The sequence below is a fragment of the Engystomops pustulosus genome, chromosome 6 (assembly GCF_040894005.1).
Source record: "Engystomops pustulosus chromosome 6, aEngPut4.maternal, whole genome shotgun sequence".
Taxonomy (NCBI): Eukaryota; Metazoa; Chordata; class Amphibia; order Anura; family Leptodactylidae; genus Engystomops; species Engystomops pustulosus.
In genome coordinates this window covers 44,915,109-44,934,356 of record NC_092416.1, presented here as the reverse complement: position 1 = coordinate 44,934,356, position 19,248 = coordinate 44,915,109, and the positions used below count along the sequence as shown (strand labels likewise).

At 40.6% G+C, this 19,248-nt stretch overlaps 1 protein-coding gene across 17 annotated transcripts in view; it reads left to right on the top strand.

Annotated features, from left to right (window-relative positions):
* AGRN (agrin) overlaps positions 1-18,837 on the top strand; it is a 334,557-nt gene extending 315,720 nt beyond the window's left edge. For 10 of the 17 annotated variants that reach the window (XM_072155891.1, XM_072155888.1, XM_072155904.1 and 7 more), the window contains 6 exons: positions 2,548-2,635; positions 3,631-3,654; positions 7,099-7,131; positions 10,209-10,433; positions 12,361-12,464; positions 15,216-18,837. In XM_072155891.1, coding sequence (XP_072011992.1) covers positions 2,548-2,635; positions 3,631-3,654; positions 7,099-7,131; positions 10,209-10,433; positions 12,361-12,464; positions 15,216-15,373 — 632 coding nt within the window. In that variant the 3' untranslated portion in view covers positions 15,374-18,837. The remainder of the gene's footprint in view (positions 1-2,547; positions 2,636-3,630; positions 3,655-7,098; positions 7,132-10,208; positions 10,434-12,360; positions 12,465-15,215) is intronic. The other 7 variants (XM_072155896.1, XM_072155899.1, XM_072155898.1 and 4 more) reach the window with 2 other exon arrangements.
* The last annotated feature ends 411 nt before the right edge of the window (positions 18,838-19,248 follow it).

Sequence of the window (19,248 nt, the reverse complement as noted above, 5' to 3'; positions counted from 1 at the left end):
TGCACGGGGAGAGGTGGAGGAGGTAAGTGCAGCTCACCCACGCCCCTCTCCATAGGAAGTAATGGCGCACAGCGCCGTACTACGGACGAAGATAGGACATGTCCTATCTTTTTCCGGGGTACGGAGCGGTACGGTGCCGCACGTGTGCTGCACCATACCGCTCCCGTAGGGCGCCGTGCGCCCATTGCCGTCTATGGGGACGTATATTGGCCGTATATACGTCGGCCATATATACATCCCCCAAACGTCAGTGTGAATGGAGCCTAACAGTGACAAAGACTCAGGGCTCTGCCATAGCTTCCAATGGGAGTCAAAATACTCCTCCAATTTTTTTTTTTCTAATTTTGAAAGGTTTTGACCTTATCCATGCACCAGTTATGAGGTGTAATACCTTACTACTTTATTTGTTTATTTTCCTATGCTGGGTATTCTAGGCCGTGTGACTACACCCTTATTCCACTCCATTTAGATCTTACGCTCTAAGAATCTAGAACTTTACTAACTCCCCCGTATGAAGTAAATTTTCCTCACGTAATAAGTGTCACCACTCAAAGATCTTAATTGTACTTGGGAAATTGCTTTGCTTTCTTATTAGAAGAGAACAACAGGACAATATTGTCAGTCTGCCGTTTCTTTTCATACAGATGAAATGTGTGTTCAGTTCTGATATCAAGCTGTGAATGGTTTATGTAGGCCCCGGCAACAATGAACAATTGACAGGATGGCGTTTTGCTGTTATATTTAGAGTGTGTGAATGGCGGATTGAGATGTGTTTTATTATATTGTTTGGGTTGTGCTTTTGTGATGCAGAATAGATCAGCATTCACATTTAAATGCCAGAATAAACAGGTTTGCCATTGTCAATTTTCTATGTATAGATCTTTTTGGAAAGAAAAAAACTTGTATAAATTCCGCATTTGTAAACGCAAAAATTTGTACTGATTTACATAGTTTGATCTTAATAGAAATCTACCATCAAAATTCATCATGATAAACAAGGTACCTCGGTACTTCCCCTCTCTCCCTCTGCCTCATGTAACCTCCACAAGGTGGGAGGGGAGAAGTGCTCCTGCGCAGTATAACAACCTGTGAGGGGCTCTGGTAATGCCGCCAGAGCTCTTCTGGCTTCTTAGCATAAATGTAAAAGTTGATTTTATAAAGAAGGTGCCTGAATCTATGAGTAAGCGTCCCTGGTTTATCATGATTTATTTTGGTGGTAGATTTCCTTTAAGTGGGGTTTCCAGGAGTCCCTGAAAACTCCATGGAGACAAGGACAGGGGCGACCGTAATAAAGGAATGTTAACTTACCCTGCTCCCCGTCTCCAGCATAGCAGTGGCCTTCAGGTCTGCTGCATTGGCAACTTGTCCAGAAATTCCGGGGGGTACAGGTAGAGGAAGTGACGCCCTGTGGTATACTGAAGCTGCTGGTTGGTCAAAGTGAGTCCCATGACCCCTGGCACTTCTTGCAGAGCCATTAGCGATTAAGACCAGTAGACTGGGTGGCAATCACCTCTACCCTGGCACCTAGGGATTTTTCCAAGAAATCCGTTTAACTCAGGAGGGAAAGATAACACAATTTACTGAAGAAATGCAATATATTTAAATATATTGCTTTATAGTTTTTCTTAAATATTATACGCTCAAATGTGAGGCAGCCATCGTTTTGCCTACAGTAAATATGAAATACGTTTGTCAATTTGATCATGGAAAAAAAGTGAAATGTGGAATTCTAGAGAAAGTAATCAATTATTTATCTAGAAGATAACAGTTCGGCATACTACGTGATTGTTTAGCTATATTTGTGACAAAGGTACAACATTATCACTTATTGGGGGACATTTACTTACCTGGCCCAGCCATTGTCCGACTCCAATGCACTGTGCCGCGATTCGCAAAGATTGTGCACCCGATATCCTGCATGTGTTGCTTCCGCACTCAGGTCCGCCATCTTCTGCCTGTTGTATGTAAGTGCATTGGTTGCGACACAATTTGAATATTAAATCCCGCACTCAGTCCGAATCAGTCGGATCGTCCGATTGCCCGCTCCCTATTTCTGTCGCATGAAATCTGGCGCTGCTGCGCCAAAATCCAATCGTGTTTGACAAAATCCCCTTCTAAATCCCTGTCACAGCGGTGCTAATCCCGAAAACCATGAACAGTCCGACGGAAATGCGATCTGCGGAACCTTAGTAAATAAGCCCCATTGTGTACATGTATGACTTAATGACTCCATCTTACTTTTCAACAATGACTTTCCAATAAAAATTTTGATCTGTGAATGGAACTGCAGTTACAAGGTCTTCCCCCCCCCTATAGTTGAGCTGAAGCTCTTCAGTACCTATACTCAGCTGATAGAGGCAATACCAGCAATACCGATAAAGGATTTGATCTTGAGTCTTCAAAATCCTGCCAGCTCACGGAGCGAGTGGGCAACAGTTCTCAGGATAATCCATCAATATTATAATTCTGTACATTCTTTTTCAGTATTATCCTTTAATTCAGTTTTAACAATTGCTATAACTTATTTTGTGTCTTTTTTTTTTATAGTCACCATTGAGAAGGCGGCAGGTGACTCCGAAGCTGTATCCTTCGATGGAAGGACCCACCTGGAATATCACAATGCAGTCACCAAAAGGTACATTTCACCCTGAGATTGTCGAGGCATCTCCAATTTAGTGCCTCAAGAGAGACATGTATCTTGTCCGAGATGGATCTACAGCACCGTCACTTCAAGGTTTAGGATTTGCCCTGAAAAATACCAATGTCTATAACCAACAGAGTGAAGTAGATGGTCTGAAACTCTTACTGACCTGATGTCAAAATAACATAAGATGGTGCCAATAACGGTAGACTGTAGGTGTTCTTTACATCATGGCACTGATCGGTCATGGAAGATCAGATATCTCTACATTAGGTTTTGCCTGGCTCCATCTTTTGATTTGCTGTAGTAATGTGTTTTATATGGCAGTAGGAGGTGAAAGCAGAACACAGTGTGACGAGGATATCACTATGAAAGTATTGTTTTTTTGCAAAAGGAAAGAAAAAAGTATGTTTCAATGCCACATATGTCACACAGTATGCCCTGCTTACTGGACTGGACCATTAAAGGGAATATATCTGTAAAAGTATTCTTATATTTTTACTACTTACTGAAATGAGTAAGATAAACATTAAGTTGCTGTTTGACATTTGCCATCCTGGAAATATATCAAAACACATTTGATCAAACCTGCCCACCTTAAGGAGTATAATACACTCTTTTCTTGTTCCACCCCTGGAGGAGTCGTCCAGGGGTTGAATAAGTTGTCTGCTTTCTTCCAAGAACACCTCTAGACCTGACCATGGCCTGTGCTGGTGTTGCAGCTCAGTTTTATAGAAATGAATAGAGATTCACTACCCATTGGCAAGAAGGGAGCTATTTTTGGAAAAAGCAGTCATGTTTTCAAAACCTGTACAACCCCTGTAAAGTCTCAAAAACAATACGGCAGTAGCTACAAGTAGAAATATACCTGAATACAAAGTGACGCTACAAGACAATTGATAATAAATTCCCTTTAATGTAGTTGTCAGTGTGTGTCACGTGTCTGTCTTCTGTCTTATATGTGTCCATGTTGTTTCCTTGTTTTCAAGCCACCTGACTAATGAGATACCTGAGTAAGTAAAATGTCCGGACATGCCCAATCCATGTGCCACCTCGGGTGTGCTCTACATTTCACCCATTTCCGTGAGGTCGATCATGGCTTGCACACGAAGATCTTCGGACATCAGAATCTCCCATTCATTCTCTTTTACTGTTATCAGAATACATCTACATAAAAGTGAAGTGTACATCCGTATGGTCTCCATATCTCAGAACCTTTATCATTCCTATTCAGAACATCCAGTGATTCTTCAGCTCCTCTGATTCACCCCCAATCATCTTGAGCATAATGCATCACCTAGCAAAGCGAATAACCCGCTATCACAGACATCCAGTCCTACAACATAATAATGTACATTTTCTCGTGTCCTTGTCTCTTTATAGTGATGTCTGTGTAACTCGACCTTGTGAACTTTGAATCGCATTGAAGAGTGCTTAATTCTTTCAGGAGAATATGGCTTTCATTAGGACAATATGAATGCGATATAACATTATGTAATGTGTCCTATGACAGGTGCTGCAGGTGGAGAAGATTGCAACAGGCAAAATAACAACTTATTGCAGTACAGATTGTGAGGAAGATAGCAAGTGCTCTACTCAACTTTCTGCATCAGTCCCATAGGAGACCCCTTTGCTATGATCAGTGGGGAGCAAGGGTTGGGACTACGAGACACTTAGCATCATGTATCATGAAGCTGAGTGAGAAGTTGCTCTAAATGCTGAAGATTTCCTACTTTAGTAACATGATATTATTACGCACCAAAGTAGGGTCCCAAACATTGACCAAATTTTGCAGATTGTCTTAGTTTTCACACTATATGGTGCTTCCATTAAGCCCTACGTCCTTTTATCAACACATAATTTTGGCACATGCCTGACTCTGTAAGAGTCCAAAAACTACACAAATCCAATAAATAATAATTAAGATTACATCGTATTGCTTGCAAGTCTGACCATAGTCCTAAGGAAAGATATTTATGCCTTGAGATATAGTTCGGGTTAGTATTAGTTCATTTGCTCAATTTTACAGTACAGAACAGAGCCCAGATTTGCACAGTTTTTTGCATATTCATTTTAGGAGCATTAGAATTGTCTAACTGCAGGTGTACACACAGCTATAAGTAGCATATTCTTACCCAATAACCGCACTGCCAAGAAATATGTTAATAATTTACCCATCTGAACAATTCTATCCTCTTTGTATCAAAACATGAAAAAAACATGGTCCCAGTGTAATAGGTGCTAAGAAGAGTTTTCTTAGCATAAGTTTTAGACTAAAGCAAATTTGCTGTGTTTCTGAACTGAGTTTTTTTTTTTTTTGCTACAAATTCCTTGAAATTTTGCCAATGGCATGAAATATGCAATACATTCAGCAAGCAGCATGTTATAGAGCAGGAGGAACTGAGCAGATTGTACATAGTGGGGCACATTTACTGACACTTTGCAACACACTTTTTTTGTTCCCTATCTTCAATGGGAAAATGGCTTGCACAGGTATTTAAGTAGCGGGTGCACTGCGATTGTGTCGCACCCAACCCTTTTTTGGCGCAGCTACGCTGGCTTCCACGCAACACAATTTAGGGTGCGTGCCGTCAGACAATCTGACTGATTTGTTTCAAATTGTGACACAAGCCCAAGCACTAACATGCACCTTTAAAAAGATGGTGAACTCTGTTGGAAGCAACAGATTCATGATATCGGGCACATGATCTTAGTGAATTGAGGCACAGTGCACAGTGCATACGAGTCTGACAATGCACTTTCTGTGAACTACGGTGACAAGGTAAGTAAATGTGCCCCAGTGTCTGCAAGGCAGCATGTTATAGAGCAGGAAGAACTGAGCAGATTGTATCTGCTGGCAGCAGGTTATAAAACAGGAGAAGCTGAGCAGCTTTTACACACTGTCCTATCTGCAGGCAACATGTAATAGAGCTGGAGGAGATGAGCAGATAGTACATAGTGTGCTATTTGCAGGCAGAATGTTATAGAGCAGGAGGAGCTGAACAGATAGTACATAGTGTCCAATCTGTAGACAGACTGTTATAGAGCAGAAGGAACTGAGCAGATAGTACACAGTGTGCTATCTGAAGGCAGCATATTATAGAGCAGGAGAAGCTGAGCAGATTGTACATAGTCTATCTGCAGGCTTTAGTTACTTAATGTAGTTTTTGGAGCTCTGTTCCCACATACCTATTGGAAGGAAGCTAATTACCTTAAGTCATGACAAAAAACCTACAGAATGATTTCCATTAGCACCAGGATTTGCTTTACGACACCCACTAAGGCTAAATTCAGACAAACGTTTGCCTGCCGTACCGTAGTGTGCTGCTCACCCCCTTGACTCTCCACAGTAATGTATGGCACACTGCACCGAATTCCGGGGAAAGATAGGACATGTCCCATCTTTCTCCCGGATACAGAATGGTACAGTGCCGCATTTGTGCTGCACTGCACTGCTCCATGCCGCGCAGGGCGCCCATAGCCGGCCTATGGGGGTCATATAGACGGCCGTGTGAATGTGGCCGAAACAGCTCATTTTCAGGTTAATTTTAGATAATTATTTGAGATTTGTCAACTGCAGAAATCCCATGGTAATGGAGATATTAAACCGATCCAGAGAGCCGAGTCAAATGTAACAAACAAGATTGGTGATTCTTCTATTGCCTCCAGCTATGAAGAAAGACGAGATCCATCTTTCTGTTGAATTGTGGAGTCATTTTGACACATATCCTCTATAGTGCTCCTCTTTCCGCAAAGTAATAAAATAATGTTTTTAAAAATGACTGTAATAGTCCTCAATACAGGATGATAGACAGCAGCGGGGGAGCGCAGAGCTCGGTCAGGAATCAGAGTCTCATCGGAAAACTGGGACAAAAAGATGTCTGAAAACCAGATAAAACTAGCAAAACTAGGGATAGGTACGAAGCTTATACACTGTAGTTATATAGAATTGTATTGAAAGACCAGTATTTTGACTTTGGTTTTAGCTTTGCTTACAGATCCTTTTATTTAGGAAGCTGTGTATGAAAATGCTGTCTGATCCATTGAAATACAGCGTTATCGGAAAAAAATCTGTATAACTTTTCCAACTTTTTGTAACTTTATCATCCTTTTAACTGAACTCCTGCTCTTTTTTATACTTTTTAGTCCAGTTGGCAGACTCACTGGTGATCAGCAGCCTTCCTTGTATACAGAGATGGCTGTCAATCACTGATAGGACCGCCTACAGGACTCCTAAGCACAAAAAAGATGAGGAATTTCAAGCAATACATTCCCAGCACATCTCAGTTCCCCCTACTATGCTTTCATATACAGCTCTTAATAATGCGTTTCAGTGTTGTGAATGTTATAATAATGGAGGGTCTTGCTTTGGTTGGGATTTGGTGGTAAATAAGTTTTCTTCACTTATCCTGCTGCTGCTTACTGCATGCCTCCCCCTTTCTTTCTGCTTTCTAAAGTCTTGGCCCTGTGGACAATCCAGATGACCCCGGGTAAGTGGCTCCACTGCCTGCTTTGTCTGTCCCTGCTCTTTGTATGGTCCATTTGTTCTGGATCAGCTATGACACCATGTTTATTCCCAGTAGTGCACTCAATTATATGTTTTATATGTTATTTTGCAATCATAAATAAATCCCCTTCCACTAATATGTGAAAGTTTAAGGTCTCTGAGCTTGATGCTTCCAGTGTAAAAGTGTAACTCTAACCTTAGAGGCGGGAGAATTCAGAGCTTGGCTACTATTTAACCAATGTGTCAGGTGTAGTTGATTGTATAATCCATGGAAGATGATCCAAGCAGTTATCAGTATATATCTAGCCAATAGATCTGGCCAATACTCAGATTATGCCCTTGGTTCATTGACCTCTCAATGATCATATTCAGAGTGCACCACTAGTAATAAACACTGTAATACTTGCTATAGATTTCAGGAGATATCATCTGCCTCTTCATTATATGTACTCCAAATCTGATTATGCTTTATTGACATATTAGGCCAGCGCAGCTAGTGTAACCCCATTTCATGAACTCTACACTCATATCAGGATATTAGCAACTCTTGCAATATGAACTGGATGGAAACCCCCCCACAGACTGGGCAGGCACTTCTTATAGACGACCTTCACTTTAAGGGAACCTGTCACCAGGGCACCCATTTTTATACTCCCCATATCCCCATAGGCACTTGTGTGCTCATTCCAAAATCGTTTTTATAAAAACAATTTATTTGATATAAATTATATCAAAGAATATAAGGTATTATTTAATATAAGTTATCTTTACAACTAAAAAAGGCATCGGTTATCGGTTTTGGAATGTGCACATAAGGAAGATAAATAAGGGGTCCTGGTGACAGGTTCCCTTGAACGTGTCTTACTTAAATGACCTCAGAAATGCCAACGGAAAATATTTTTTTTGTGTTGTCCTAGTTACCTAAAAAGTTATGAATAAAGAGACAATTGGGTGGTTCTATTATCAAACGGATATGTCCCTATGCAGTGTCGCGTTGCAACACTGGTGGACAGTATTCCTCTACCTGCACCTGAACTTGTGATGTTCTTGCAAACAAAGGATCTGTGTAGACGAAAAAAAGAGCTGGTGAGTGGCAGCTCTTTTTTCCTATTTTTTTTTTGTCTATGAAGATTGCACTACATTTAATGGACTAGAGCACCACCACCGAAAAGTGCCACTAGCCGCACACACAACGTAGCCAGCTTTATAGCCTGCTTGCTCCATCTTCAAAGGATCTGTGTGTCCATGTATCATCAGTGTGGAAACTATTTGTGAGACCTAAGTCCACAAAAACTGTCCATGTCTCAAACGGGCAGCCTGGGAGATGATGTCAATAGCTTGTTCCAAAATTTTGAAGGGTCACTTGATTGAGTGACCTAGAACCTAGAAAGTTAGGCGTCCATACTTTTCACACTGCCATAAACTTGAATGGGAAGTCAGGGACCCGTAAACCTGGGCAGGAATAAGCCCATGGATGTGAATGTGACAGTGTGCCATCCATGGGGGAAAAAAACCATAGCACAAGGATGAAACGATTCATGTATATGTAGCCTTATTTTGTGTCAGGGAACACAGGGACTGGTAGTATATTTAATAAGACATATAAGAGGAACTGACTCGTTTTCAGTTTTTGTAAAAGAAGCAAGGGTGGCTTAAAATGCAGCAGAATTTTTTAACAAAAATAGAGATTTGCAAAGACATGCAACTTTTTTATATGCATGTCAAATAGATCAACGCTTTGCTGATCATGCAAAAGAGAAATTGTTTTCCAAATAGCAGAAGACATACCACAGGCAAAGTCTCGATTTTGGTGTTGGTCCATGTGAAAAGTAGAGATGAGCAGATCCAACATTTGTGTTCGGGTTTCGACTAGCAACTATGGTTATGGCTATGATTGGTTCTCTAGGTCCAACTGGTCAATTATAGCCATAGCTAGTGCTAGGGGCTTCAGTTTGCCTAGACCTAGAACCTAGAAAGTTAGGCGTCCATACTTTTCACACTGCCATAAACTTGAATGGGAAGTCAGGGACTCGTAAACATGGGCAAGAATAAGCCCAATTTGCCTGATTGGCTGTTCATCCGCCACTCAGGCAGTATTTTTGTGTCTGTGTTCACGAAAATACTGCCTGAAGGGCAGGTGATCTCTAGTGACAAGATCGTCTGCTAATGTTGCCCTGCATATGAAGTGGTTTAGATGCCAACAGGAGAGGAAACTAAACCACACTGGGGTAGTCTCACCCAAGGCCTCTCAGCTCTTAAGTCTACTTCCCTAGAAGCATTAGCCGTCATAAGAGAATGGGGGTCCGATCACCTGAATTGCAAAAAAAAGTTCTTGAATGAAACTTTGAATCGTTGTTTTAAACTTTAGGCTATATGGAACCAATAAAGAACCATGTGTGCGACTACTGAATGACTTTAGGTTCTTAGAGCAGAAGATGTAATTGAATAAGGACCCGCTGTCCATAACACCCCATCTGGGTTTTTCCCTCAAGGAAATTTCCCTGTCTGCTCAGCTGTTGCTGTGTGGGTGATGAAAGCATCCAGAAGTTTTGCTAATTCTGTCATAAGTAGTATCCATTCACCATATGTATAACTCGCAGCCTTAAATATGGAAAGTGGAGGCGGTTTGTGATGTTGTGTGGTGCTGTTAATGTGCTTTCAGTGGTTTGTAGATGTGATGTGTATCAGTGTTTTACATAACTTCATTCTTGATGTATCCAATCCAAAGAAAATTGTGGCATGTACTGAATACAACTTACAATACAAGAAGATGACTGTATACACTGGGTTTTTTCATATTCTGACAATGCCTTTATAAAGCAAAATTTGTCAAAATGATAGAGAATAGAATTAAGGCCGTCATACAATAGAACTGAGATTGTACCATAATTGTTGTATTCAAGCCAAGACAGGCCTTTGCATAGGGGTAGCATTTCATCACAAGCTTTCTCTACAGGATTTTCAGTCTCTAATGATATTGTCATAACCAGCACGAGACGAGACACCTCACTCCATACACACAGGCTACAGAAATGACCTATTGCGTTTTTCTTATTGTAGTGAGAAAGCCCTTCTAACCAATGAGTTTGAGCTGAGCATCAAGACTGAAGCCACTCAGGGTCTCATTCTATGGAGTGGAAAAGGAACCGAACGCTCAGACTACATTGCCCTTGCTGTGGTTGGTGGTTTTGTTCAGATGACCTATGATCTCGGATCTAAGCCGGTTGTCCTGCAATCCACTGTACCAGTCAATACCAATCAGTGGATCCGCATTAAAGCAGTGAGGTAAGACATGGTAAAACAAGATATTGGAAAATGTAGGATCATTGAAGTTACATCACTTTTTGTCAATTTATGCCAAATTTGCTACATATTGAACATATGAATCCAGGTGCTAATTCACTCCAGCCCCCCTATGGTGCAGCACACTGACACAGGGTTCCTACTCTATGGCCTGGTACGTAAATCTTCCCCTTCCTTATGTGCCAGTGTGAAATACCCCAAAAGACACTCCAAAAACTGATTAGGACACCTGCCTATTGATAAATTTGCCACTATTTCTTTACTGATATTTTACTGTTTTATAAGCATATATAACATCTTCGCCATCAATGTAGGATTTTATGATCATAGCATATTAACTAATACAGTATATGATTCTTATTATTATTAAGGGTGATTCAGTGCGATAGGTGAATAAGAATAAACATATGCATGGGATTATCCCTCAGTCCGTTATGCCCTTCACTGCCCCCTGGGATAAGAATAGAGCAAGGCATCTGCAGAATGGTGAACGGGTGGAAAAGCTAACATAGGCGTGCAGGGGCTTGCCTGCTCCGGATTCCAGGGCATTCCTCTGGACTATTCTATCTCTATCGCTACTACTGGAACTTGTGCTACAAACACCATACACCTCATGGTTGAGATGATTGTATCTCTCATCAAAAAGCATCCTTTGTGCACCTCGATAACCCAAGCGCATTACATACAAAGCCTCAAGGTCACATGTCTTATGTATATTGACTTACCATGGATATTCTTATTGGCTTCTCATTTACTATAATTTATACAAAGGATTCTAGTCCGCTATGAAACATGGATAAAATAGTTGATGAGAGGAATTTGTTAAAGGTATTTAGAAAAGTATTTAGAAAATGTAGACTTTTCTTTGGGTTCCTGGTCCCTCTTGACGACCCAGCCCATCGGTGATATTAAGATGGCCACCACTGTGACAGGTGATTGTTAGTTGAGTTGAGTAGTAATTACCAGTAGGCCAAGAGGCATAAGAAGGTAGAAGACGGTGGAAAAAATGTCATTAAAAGCAATGGGTGTTGGCAAGGGGAATATGGATTCTGGCACCATGTAAAATCTTTTTACGACCCCTACAATTTGCGATGAGTGCTACACATAACGACAGACCAAAGCAAATAAATAAACTAGCCAATAAATAATTGTACAGTCCACGTAACACCTAGGTACATATCAAGTGTTCTCCTATTTAGGATGAAAGGGGATTTGTAGTCACATTACATTCCATAAACGACAGGACTCTCCATTGGGACTTGCAGGCCATGGTTTTGGATGGCTGCCGCCTATGGGTGGGGGGGAGATCATTGGGGGCTCTAAGCTCTCTGCATGCTTTACATGCCAGGGCTGGAGTATGAGGGACACAATGTACTCTGCCATTGCAGTAATTATAAAAACATTGGGGTCAGGTGGCGGCTGTGTGATCACTCCAAGAGATTGGCGGATACGAGAAGAATGTGAGCTGCAGCATTTTACAGCAGTCATGGGATTGTATGTTAACCCTAATGTTGTGTAACCTTTACGCTGGCATCATAGATGCAGCTTTTGCAAAGGTTTTGTGGGGTTTTTTTTACACAAAGAAAAAGGGTCTTGATAGTGATGTTATTACAGGCATTCCCCGGGTTACGTACAAGATAGGTTCTATAGGTTTGTTCTTAAGTTGAATTTGTATGTTTTAAAATTGTAGCCCCAGCCCAATTTTAAATTGGACAGTTGGATAAAAATATTGGATTATCATAAGAACCAGGATTAGCAAAAGAACTTAATTGCAGACACCTTTAATAACGGTTATAGCTGTTTATTGTAGCCTAGGGCTAAAGTACAATAAATTACCAACATCCAGAGGTTTTATAACCTTCACAGTGTTGCTGCCTCTTACTGTATTTTTTTCTAAATTATATTCTAGAAATAACAGGGACGGCATCCTACATGTTGGCAACGAGGCTCCAGTTTTTGGATCATCTCCGCTCGGAGCAAAACAACTGGATACTGATGGCGCCCTCTGGCTGGGTATGTATAAGTTCTGTAGAATTGTATGTACAATCATAAAACTGGGGGTAAAGCTGTAGAGGAAATCTTAAAAAGGGGAATCATCACTGTAGTCTTCTCAATCTAAGGGTTGAGAAAGTTCCAGAGGTTGGGTAAAATGTTTCTGAATTGAAGAACATAATTTCAAACATGAATTGGTATTAAAGGAGTATTTTCATATTGTGTATCTAACATATTGGCAGGAAATGCTTTTACTTTACTTTTCGTAGTTCACTGCTCTCTAGAAATTATTCCTATTTTTCCAGGGCATCTATGTCTTGGCATAGGTTAAGCAGGGAACAACAGAACAGCCACTTTCAACTGGATAGGGATGCCTTCAAGGGAATCTGTCTTGTTTTACAGGTGCAGAAGCCCAATACAACTGGATAGCAAAGATGTCTATCTGTTTTTTCTGAGCATTTACATTACAATAGAAGTGTGTGTTTTAACTTACCTTTCACCCTGACATGGATGCATATAAAAAACACATGACTGTTCTGTGCTACTCACTCATCAGCTCTCAGCCCCCACTTTTGTGCTCCTGTACTGCTCCCCCACTGATGTCAGCTCAAAATGCTGTGAACTCTGTCCTTGTATGAGTGAAGGAGCAGGAGGGAGGAGCTGTACAGGAGCACAGAGGTGGGGGCTGAGAGCTGAGGAGTCTGCAGCACAGACAAGTCACATGTTGTTGTTTTAAATTAATCTAAACCAAAACAAACCTGGGACTCAGGCCACGATTCTGTCAAGGAGCAAGGTAAGTTAAAACACACAATTGTATCGTCATGCAAATGCTCTGAAAAGGCAGAAATACATCTTTGCAATCCAGGTCTGTTGGTCTTCTACAAACAGTCGTTAGTGAAAATGAGGTCTCTGGTGACAGGTTCTCTCAGTTCCCTGCCAGGGTGCTGCGATCATCATTGTTCAGGCCAATTTTAAAGGGGACATCAAGGGTACATCTTTTGTTCCCGTGGATTGCACTTTTGAAGTATAGTGAAATGCCATCATGTTACAAGATGAGAATACATTCACTTAGAGAAGCTGTAACATAAATCTCTTGAATATTGGTGTAATAATGGTCTATCATGTATTCATATAATGACACTCCTATTCATAGAGTACATGCACATTGCAGCTGCACTATAGGAAACACATGTACGGTAGATTATTATGTTTGCAATGAAAAGCTGACAGATCAGTATAATGTGCATAAAAGGAGAATAAGCCTCAGCAACATAAAGGCTGCCGCTTAGCAACAGCTGGACTTCCAACCATTACTCTCGTCTCATATGCCCTGATAAAGACACAGATGCCTCTGCACAAAATTCTGAAATGAAGAAAATGCCAGGAACAAATCCTTCATACTGTAAACTTTATATGGAAGGGAGAGGAGTAGATAATTGATGTAGAGTTGAGTTATACCCCAGTATAATCTTCTGTATCTCTATATTTAATGTTGTGCTTGGCTCGATAGACAGCGATGAATCGAGTGGAACAGCCAAGTAGTAATTGAGATGAGATGATAGCTAATCCCCGTCCAGTGTTCTGATACACAACTACTCATGTTCCATCAAGTCAGGGCAGGCCTGAATGATGTCTGTCATTTTTATGATTTTTACAAAAAAAAGAGGGACTTTCCGACGTGATCCACTCTTCAGATTTGAGGCACCTTAAAGTAGTTGTCCGTGTAAGGCATCTACTTGCATTTTTCTACAAGAATATTTACTAGTAGAGCACATAATAACTTCAGCAAATTTGTAGTAATATTGTTGGCGTTGTCTGGGTTCACAATTTCCCCCGTTAGTCTCTTGGAACTGCCGGAACCTTCTCATGATGGATATCAATGTGCCTTTATGGGGCACCAGGTTACATACAGGACTGGTGTTCATAAAGGAAATCAACCATTAGGAATCTACTTACTTAGTAGATCCAGACAGTAAATTTCCCAAATATGCAGATTTTACTGATCTCTAAAACATATCCTGTTTTAATAGCTCATTTTATTTATATGCTATTTACTTGCAGGGCTACTTGGTGTGTGGAGTAGCCTCTGTGAGCTCTGTGGGTAGTCCTGCAGATGTGCCTCCCTGCGTGTTCATGCTGTCTGTGAATGTGGCCGCATGGTCCGTAAGCTCCTGGTACCCCGCCAGCTTCACTGATGGTACACCTGGCAAGGTTCATATTTCATTTATAGCCCTCCATTGTAAGAATATGTTGGGCAGGTTCCTGACGTGGTCATACATACAGTGCGATACCTTCTCCTGTTTTACCCACCCTTTACAGCATGGACAGTAAAGTCTTATGACTTGTCTAACAAAGGGCGCTGATGGTATCCTATGGACCCTATTGACTGTTACTGGGTCCATAAGGTTTTTGTCACAGTGTCATTCATTTTATTGGACACTTGATTAGTACCTCCAACACAGATGTAAACTTAAAATAAGAAGAGGTGTCTTGTGTGTAGAACAATAAGATTTGTTACATGAAATTCTACTTTTGTCCTTTGGTGATGAATAGTATTGGTGGTAATGCTAGCACTATAGACTGCACTGTTTCTGATATGACATGTGACTGATAACCGATGCAGCTTCCAAACCTGAAATCTCATTCAGCATTTATATTCCTAGTTAGAATGTCTCTTGATGACGGCTCCCTAATTTGATAGTGCTTTATGGTGCTATTTTCTAGAATCCATTATGGCAAAATGTAACATTATTGTGTATTCTTTACCTGCAGGTGGAATAGAGAAACTGAGTGTTTCACACAAGCTGCCCAAAGCATACAGCACCGGCTACATCGGATGCATGAAGGACGTTCTTATCGACCATCAAGAGCTGCACCTGGTGGAGGATGCATTGAATAATCCCCCAATATTATACTGCTCAGCCAAATAATCCGAGACCAATTTATCTTCCTCCTTTCTGGCCGACCCCCTTTCCCTCCTCTCCCCGCCATCCACTGCTGTAATTATTTTCTATTTTTGTAAACTTATTGCTTTTTATATTTTGTGTGTGGGGGGAGGAAGGAGAAGGCAATGTCTGTATACGTGTGGACGTGTGTGACTTCCAATAATGCAACCAGACCAAAATCCCCATGGGGTGGGCACAATTTTATGTAACAGAGAGTTTATTATTCGCAGGTAATACGTGAGGACTATGCACCTCACAAGGGCCTTATTCAAGTCAATTCAGGGATTACTGGGGGAGGGGGGAGATGAAGCTGAATTTTGTATTGAAGTGCTGAATTACATTCATTAGGGGTTGGTTGCATCTGTCTTTCCACTGACCCACCCTGATGGTTGCAGTGTTGTTGCCTTGGTGTGTTTGAGTGCATGCATTTTGACCCCTTCTCGTCATGTGTGATGCTTGGGCCGTACACTCTCATTGTGAGAGATACCTGTGTTATGAGTTTTGATGGATGTCCCTGCTGCTGATTGCCTTGCATGCCTGAGACATGATCTTAAGGAAAGATAAGGAGGAGAGGGGTCTCTGGTGTAAAAATGTGGCCTTCTTGTACTATGATCTTCTGTTTTGCAAGGTCTGAATGATTCCTAAACCCCCTACCTGTCAATGCCCCATATCTCATCAATATCATTACGCTCTAGGGAACTAGGGATCTCCATTGTAGAACCTTCCAGTCTTACATTCCTTTTTTTTTGTCTTCTGTATTATTGACTGTGAGGTGATTTTTTTTTTTGTCACAGCAGAATTAGATAGGAGGATGGTGGAGGAAAATGTCTTATGTCCTCCAATCCCATTAGTACATTCGACCTGGAAGGTGGTTGTTGGTTTATTTGGTCCAGTGAAGTCGTTGAGTAATTTCCTTGGCTTATGCTGTGTTATAATGCTAAGGAAAGGAGTAATCCCTTCTAGGACAGGGTGTTTATAACGATGCTGGAGGAGATTTTTTTTTATCACTTTTATTCAGTTTTTTTAGCTGTTTTATGAATTCTCAATTCTTTTTTTTCCTAGTAACATTTGTTTAACCCTTACTTTTAACCAGTTTACATCCAGCAGCCTCTAGTATTGTTCAGGAGGGTTGTACATAGGTCTTACGTAGGGCAATAAAATAATTAACAACCAAATATTCTCAGATACCATTTTTAGTCCAGGATATCCTTTATCGTCACAAACTGGGATTGGTGGACTGGTTGCAAAGTTTGGTCTTTTGGCTTAAAGTTGACGACTCCACAATATACATGGTTAATTACAAGTTACTTCTATATTCAGTAACCTAACTAGATGGGATTTCCTTAAGTATATGTTATCTTGGACTTTAAAATGTGAATCCAAAGGAAAAAACAGCTGGATCAGTGATCCAATTTCTTTTTTCACAGACATAAATGGACATACCAGTAGAGGTCCATTGCCATTTAGTATCCTAAGGACTAATCTCCATGTCCACCAGGTAAAACATATAGTCCCTCTCTCTTACTGCTGCTCTCCCTAGTGACGGGAATGCCTTGGTTTCCTTATTAAGTGATAGCAATAATAATCTATAAATTAACAACTATTTTTGACACTATAACGTGTCGCCATTTTGACGATACCATAAATGTATAGAAGAATGGCCTCCAAATAATGGAAGTGACCATTAGGTTTTATGTTATTTTTTTAATATTGTGCATCTCACATGACCCATGAAAGAGGGGTTAAACAAATGTAAAACTTAAGGAGGATTATCTGTGTGGTATATTTAGGAAATCATGTCTGGACAGTTATTGGGATGTACCCATGTATGTAGGTAAGCTCTTCCCACTCAATTTAGACCAGTTTACCGCCGCCCGCATCGCAGTACATGAAATGGGAAGATGTATCCGGTGACATGGATGTACGTCTGTAGATTAACAATTTTTTAACTGTGTTTTCATTGAGAAACTCATGAGGGTTAGGTTGATGAGATCTTAATCTTGTGCGTGTCTGGTGTGTGCGCCTGATCCTTCTCCCTGACTTGTCTGCAATTCTACTCTGTGTTCTTGTCCAAAATACATATTTATATGCAGTAAATTCCTCTTGTATGCACAACTCAATTTTTTGGAGAACAGAAGCCACTTGCTGTTTTCTCCGCAAAAAATAAAATGTTTTAGGGGGGGTTTCAGTTTTTTTGGTATTCTTTTTTTATGACTGTGAAAAAAATACTTGTGGATTAATATGGTAGGGCTGCAATGGTCTCCCATAGTCCAGTCTCCCATGAATACAACTTTTATCTAGATTTTAGCAGAAGGCGATACAAACATGGGAGTAAATTGTGAAATTACAATGTATTATAGCTTTTCAAATTGCAAAGTAAGAAGAAGTAGAAACCTCTTTACGTCGGTGCTATTTGTGTACATAAAACAGAGACCAAAAGTATTCAGGAAAGTTTTAGGACTGGAGGGATAATGGGCATTATAGGAAGAACCATAAGCCAACGACTGCTGACTGCACATGTGCATACAAGTGGAATTCATTGTGTATGGAGATTGTATCTTGTGTCCCGATGAGGACAGTTCACTTTACCTTAAGGAGAGAGGGGTGGGAAGGGTGGGCTAAAATGTATTACCAAGGGCTTGTCGTATGCTTTCCATCAGTGCCAGAGAACAAAAATGGGGCACAGCACAATTGTGTCCCTAGTTAGTAACCACAGAATTTGCCCTTTGATGGTACTAGTTAGACATTAGTTTTAGTCATCAGGTGGTCATGTTGTAGCCTCTCCAAAATATTTGAGCGTAAGAGAACGAGCTCTCGAGATATTGACATATTCAACCATTTTATTGCCACAGATTAACTGTTTTGTTTGCAGTGACCTTGTTCTGTAGGTTACAGGGCACTTCATTACAATAAAGAACAATTGCTGGTTTTATGAATCTACAATCTTATAAGGATTGGTGAGGAACATTATAAAATGGGTTTATGCCACCACGTGGTCTCTGTGGCTGCAATGGATAATGGACTCCTGTATGCCATAAAAGAATGGCTGGCAACCAAAAGGACAGCCAAGACCATATAAAAAGAGTCATAAGCTTTGTGCTGACCACTGGAGCTGACCAATGGAGCAAGCCCATCCTGTGTCCTATACAGCCATATATATGACCATTCACCATCTTACCAGGCAGACTTTGTGTGCACTTACATTTCTGTTAGTTTAAATTTTCCTGGTTTACTAGCATTTATATCCATAATGTACAAATTGATTTTTTTTTTTAATTTATGTCTGTCAGTACATCACAATTCTAGGGTAGTAAATCCGCTGTGATCTGCTGTAAGTCTAGGAGGACTGTGCACAGTATACAGTACAGCATGTTATAAACATTACTAACTTTATTACTTGTCTTTTTGTCCAATCACCACAAAATAAAGTCTGAAAACTATTTAAAAAACGAATTGTTATTTTTTATTTAAGATTATTTGAAAGATTCCATAAAATTAATTTTATTTTGGATTCAGGGCAGCTATGTTGTGAATGCCAAGAAGGTGCTGTTATTCCTGAAATAACCTACATATTCAACAGGATCCAAGATAACCAGAATAAAAAAAAAAGCAGGCAACTGCGTCCTCCACGCACATAACACACCTCAGACAGGTATTCGAACTATAGGCGATTATTTAAGCATGCTTTGGTGGTGCACTCCAATGAAAAGCAAGACAATCAATCCAATCCAAGGAAAAAAGAATAAGAAAATGGGTCACTCACCAAAAAGTACAGACTTTTATTGTAGCCGACAGGCACAGGCAGAGAGGTGCAGGACACACCACAAACGACAGACCGTTCTTTCTCAGGTCTGTGATGT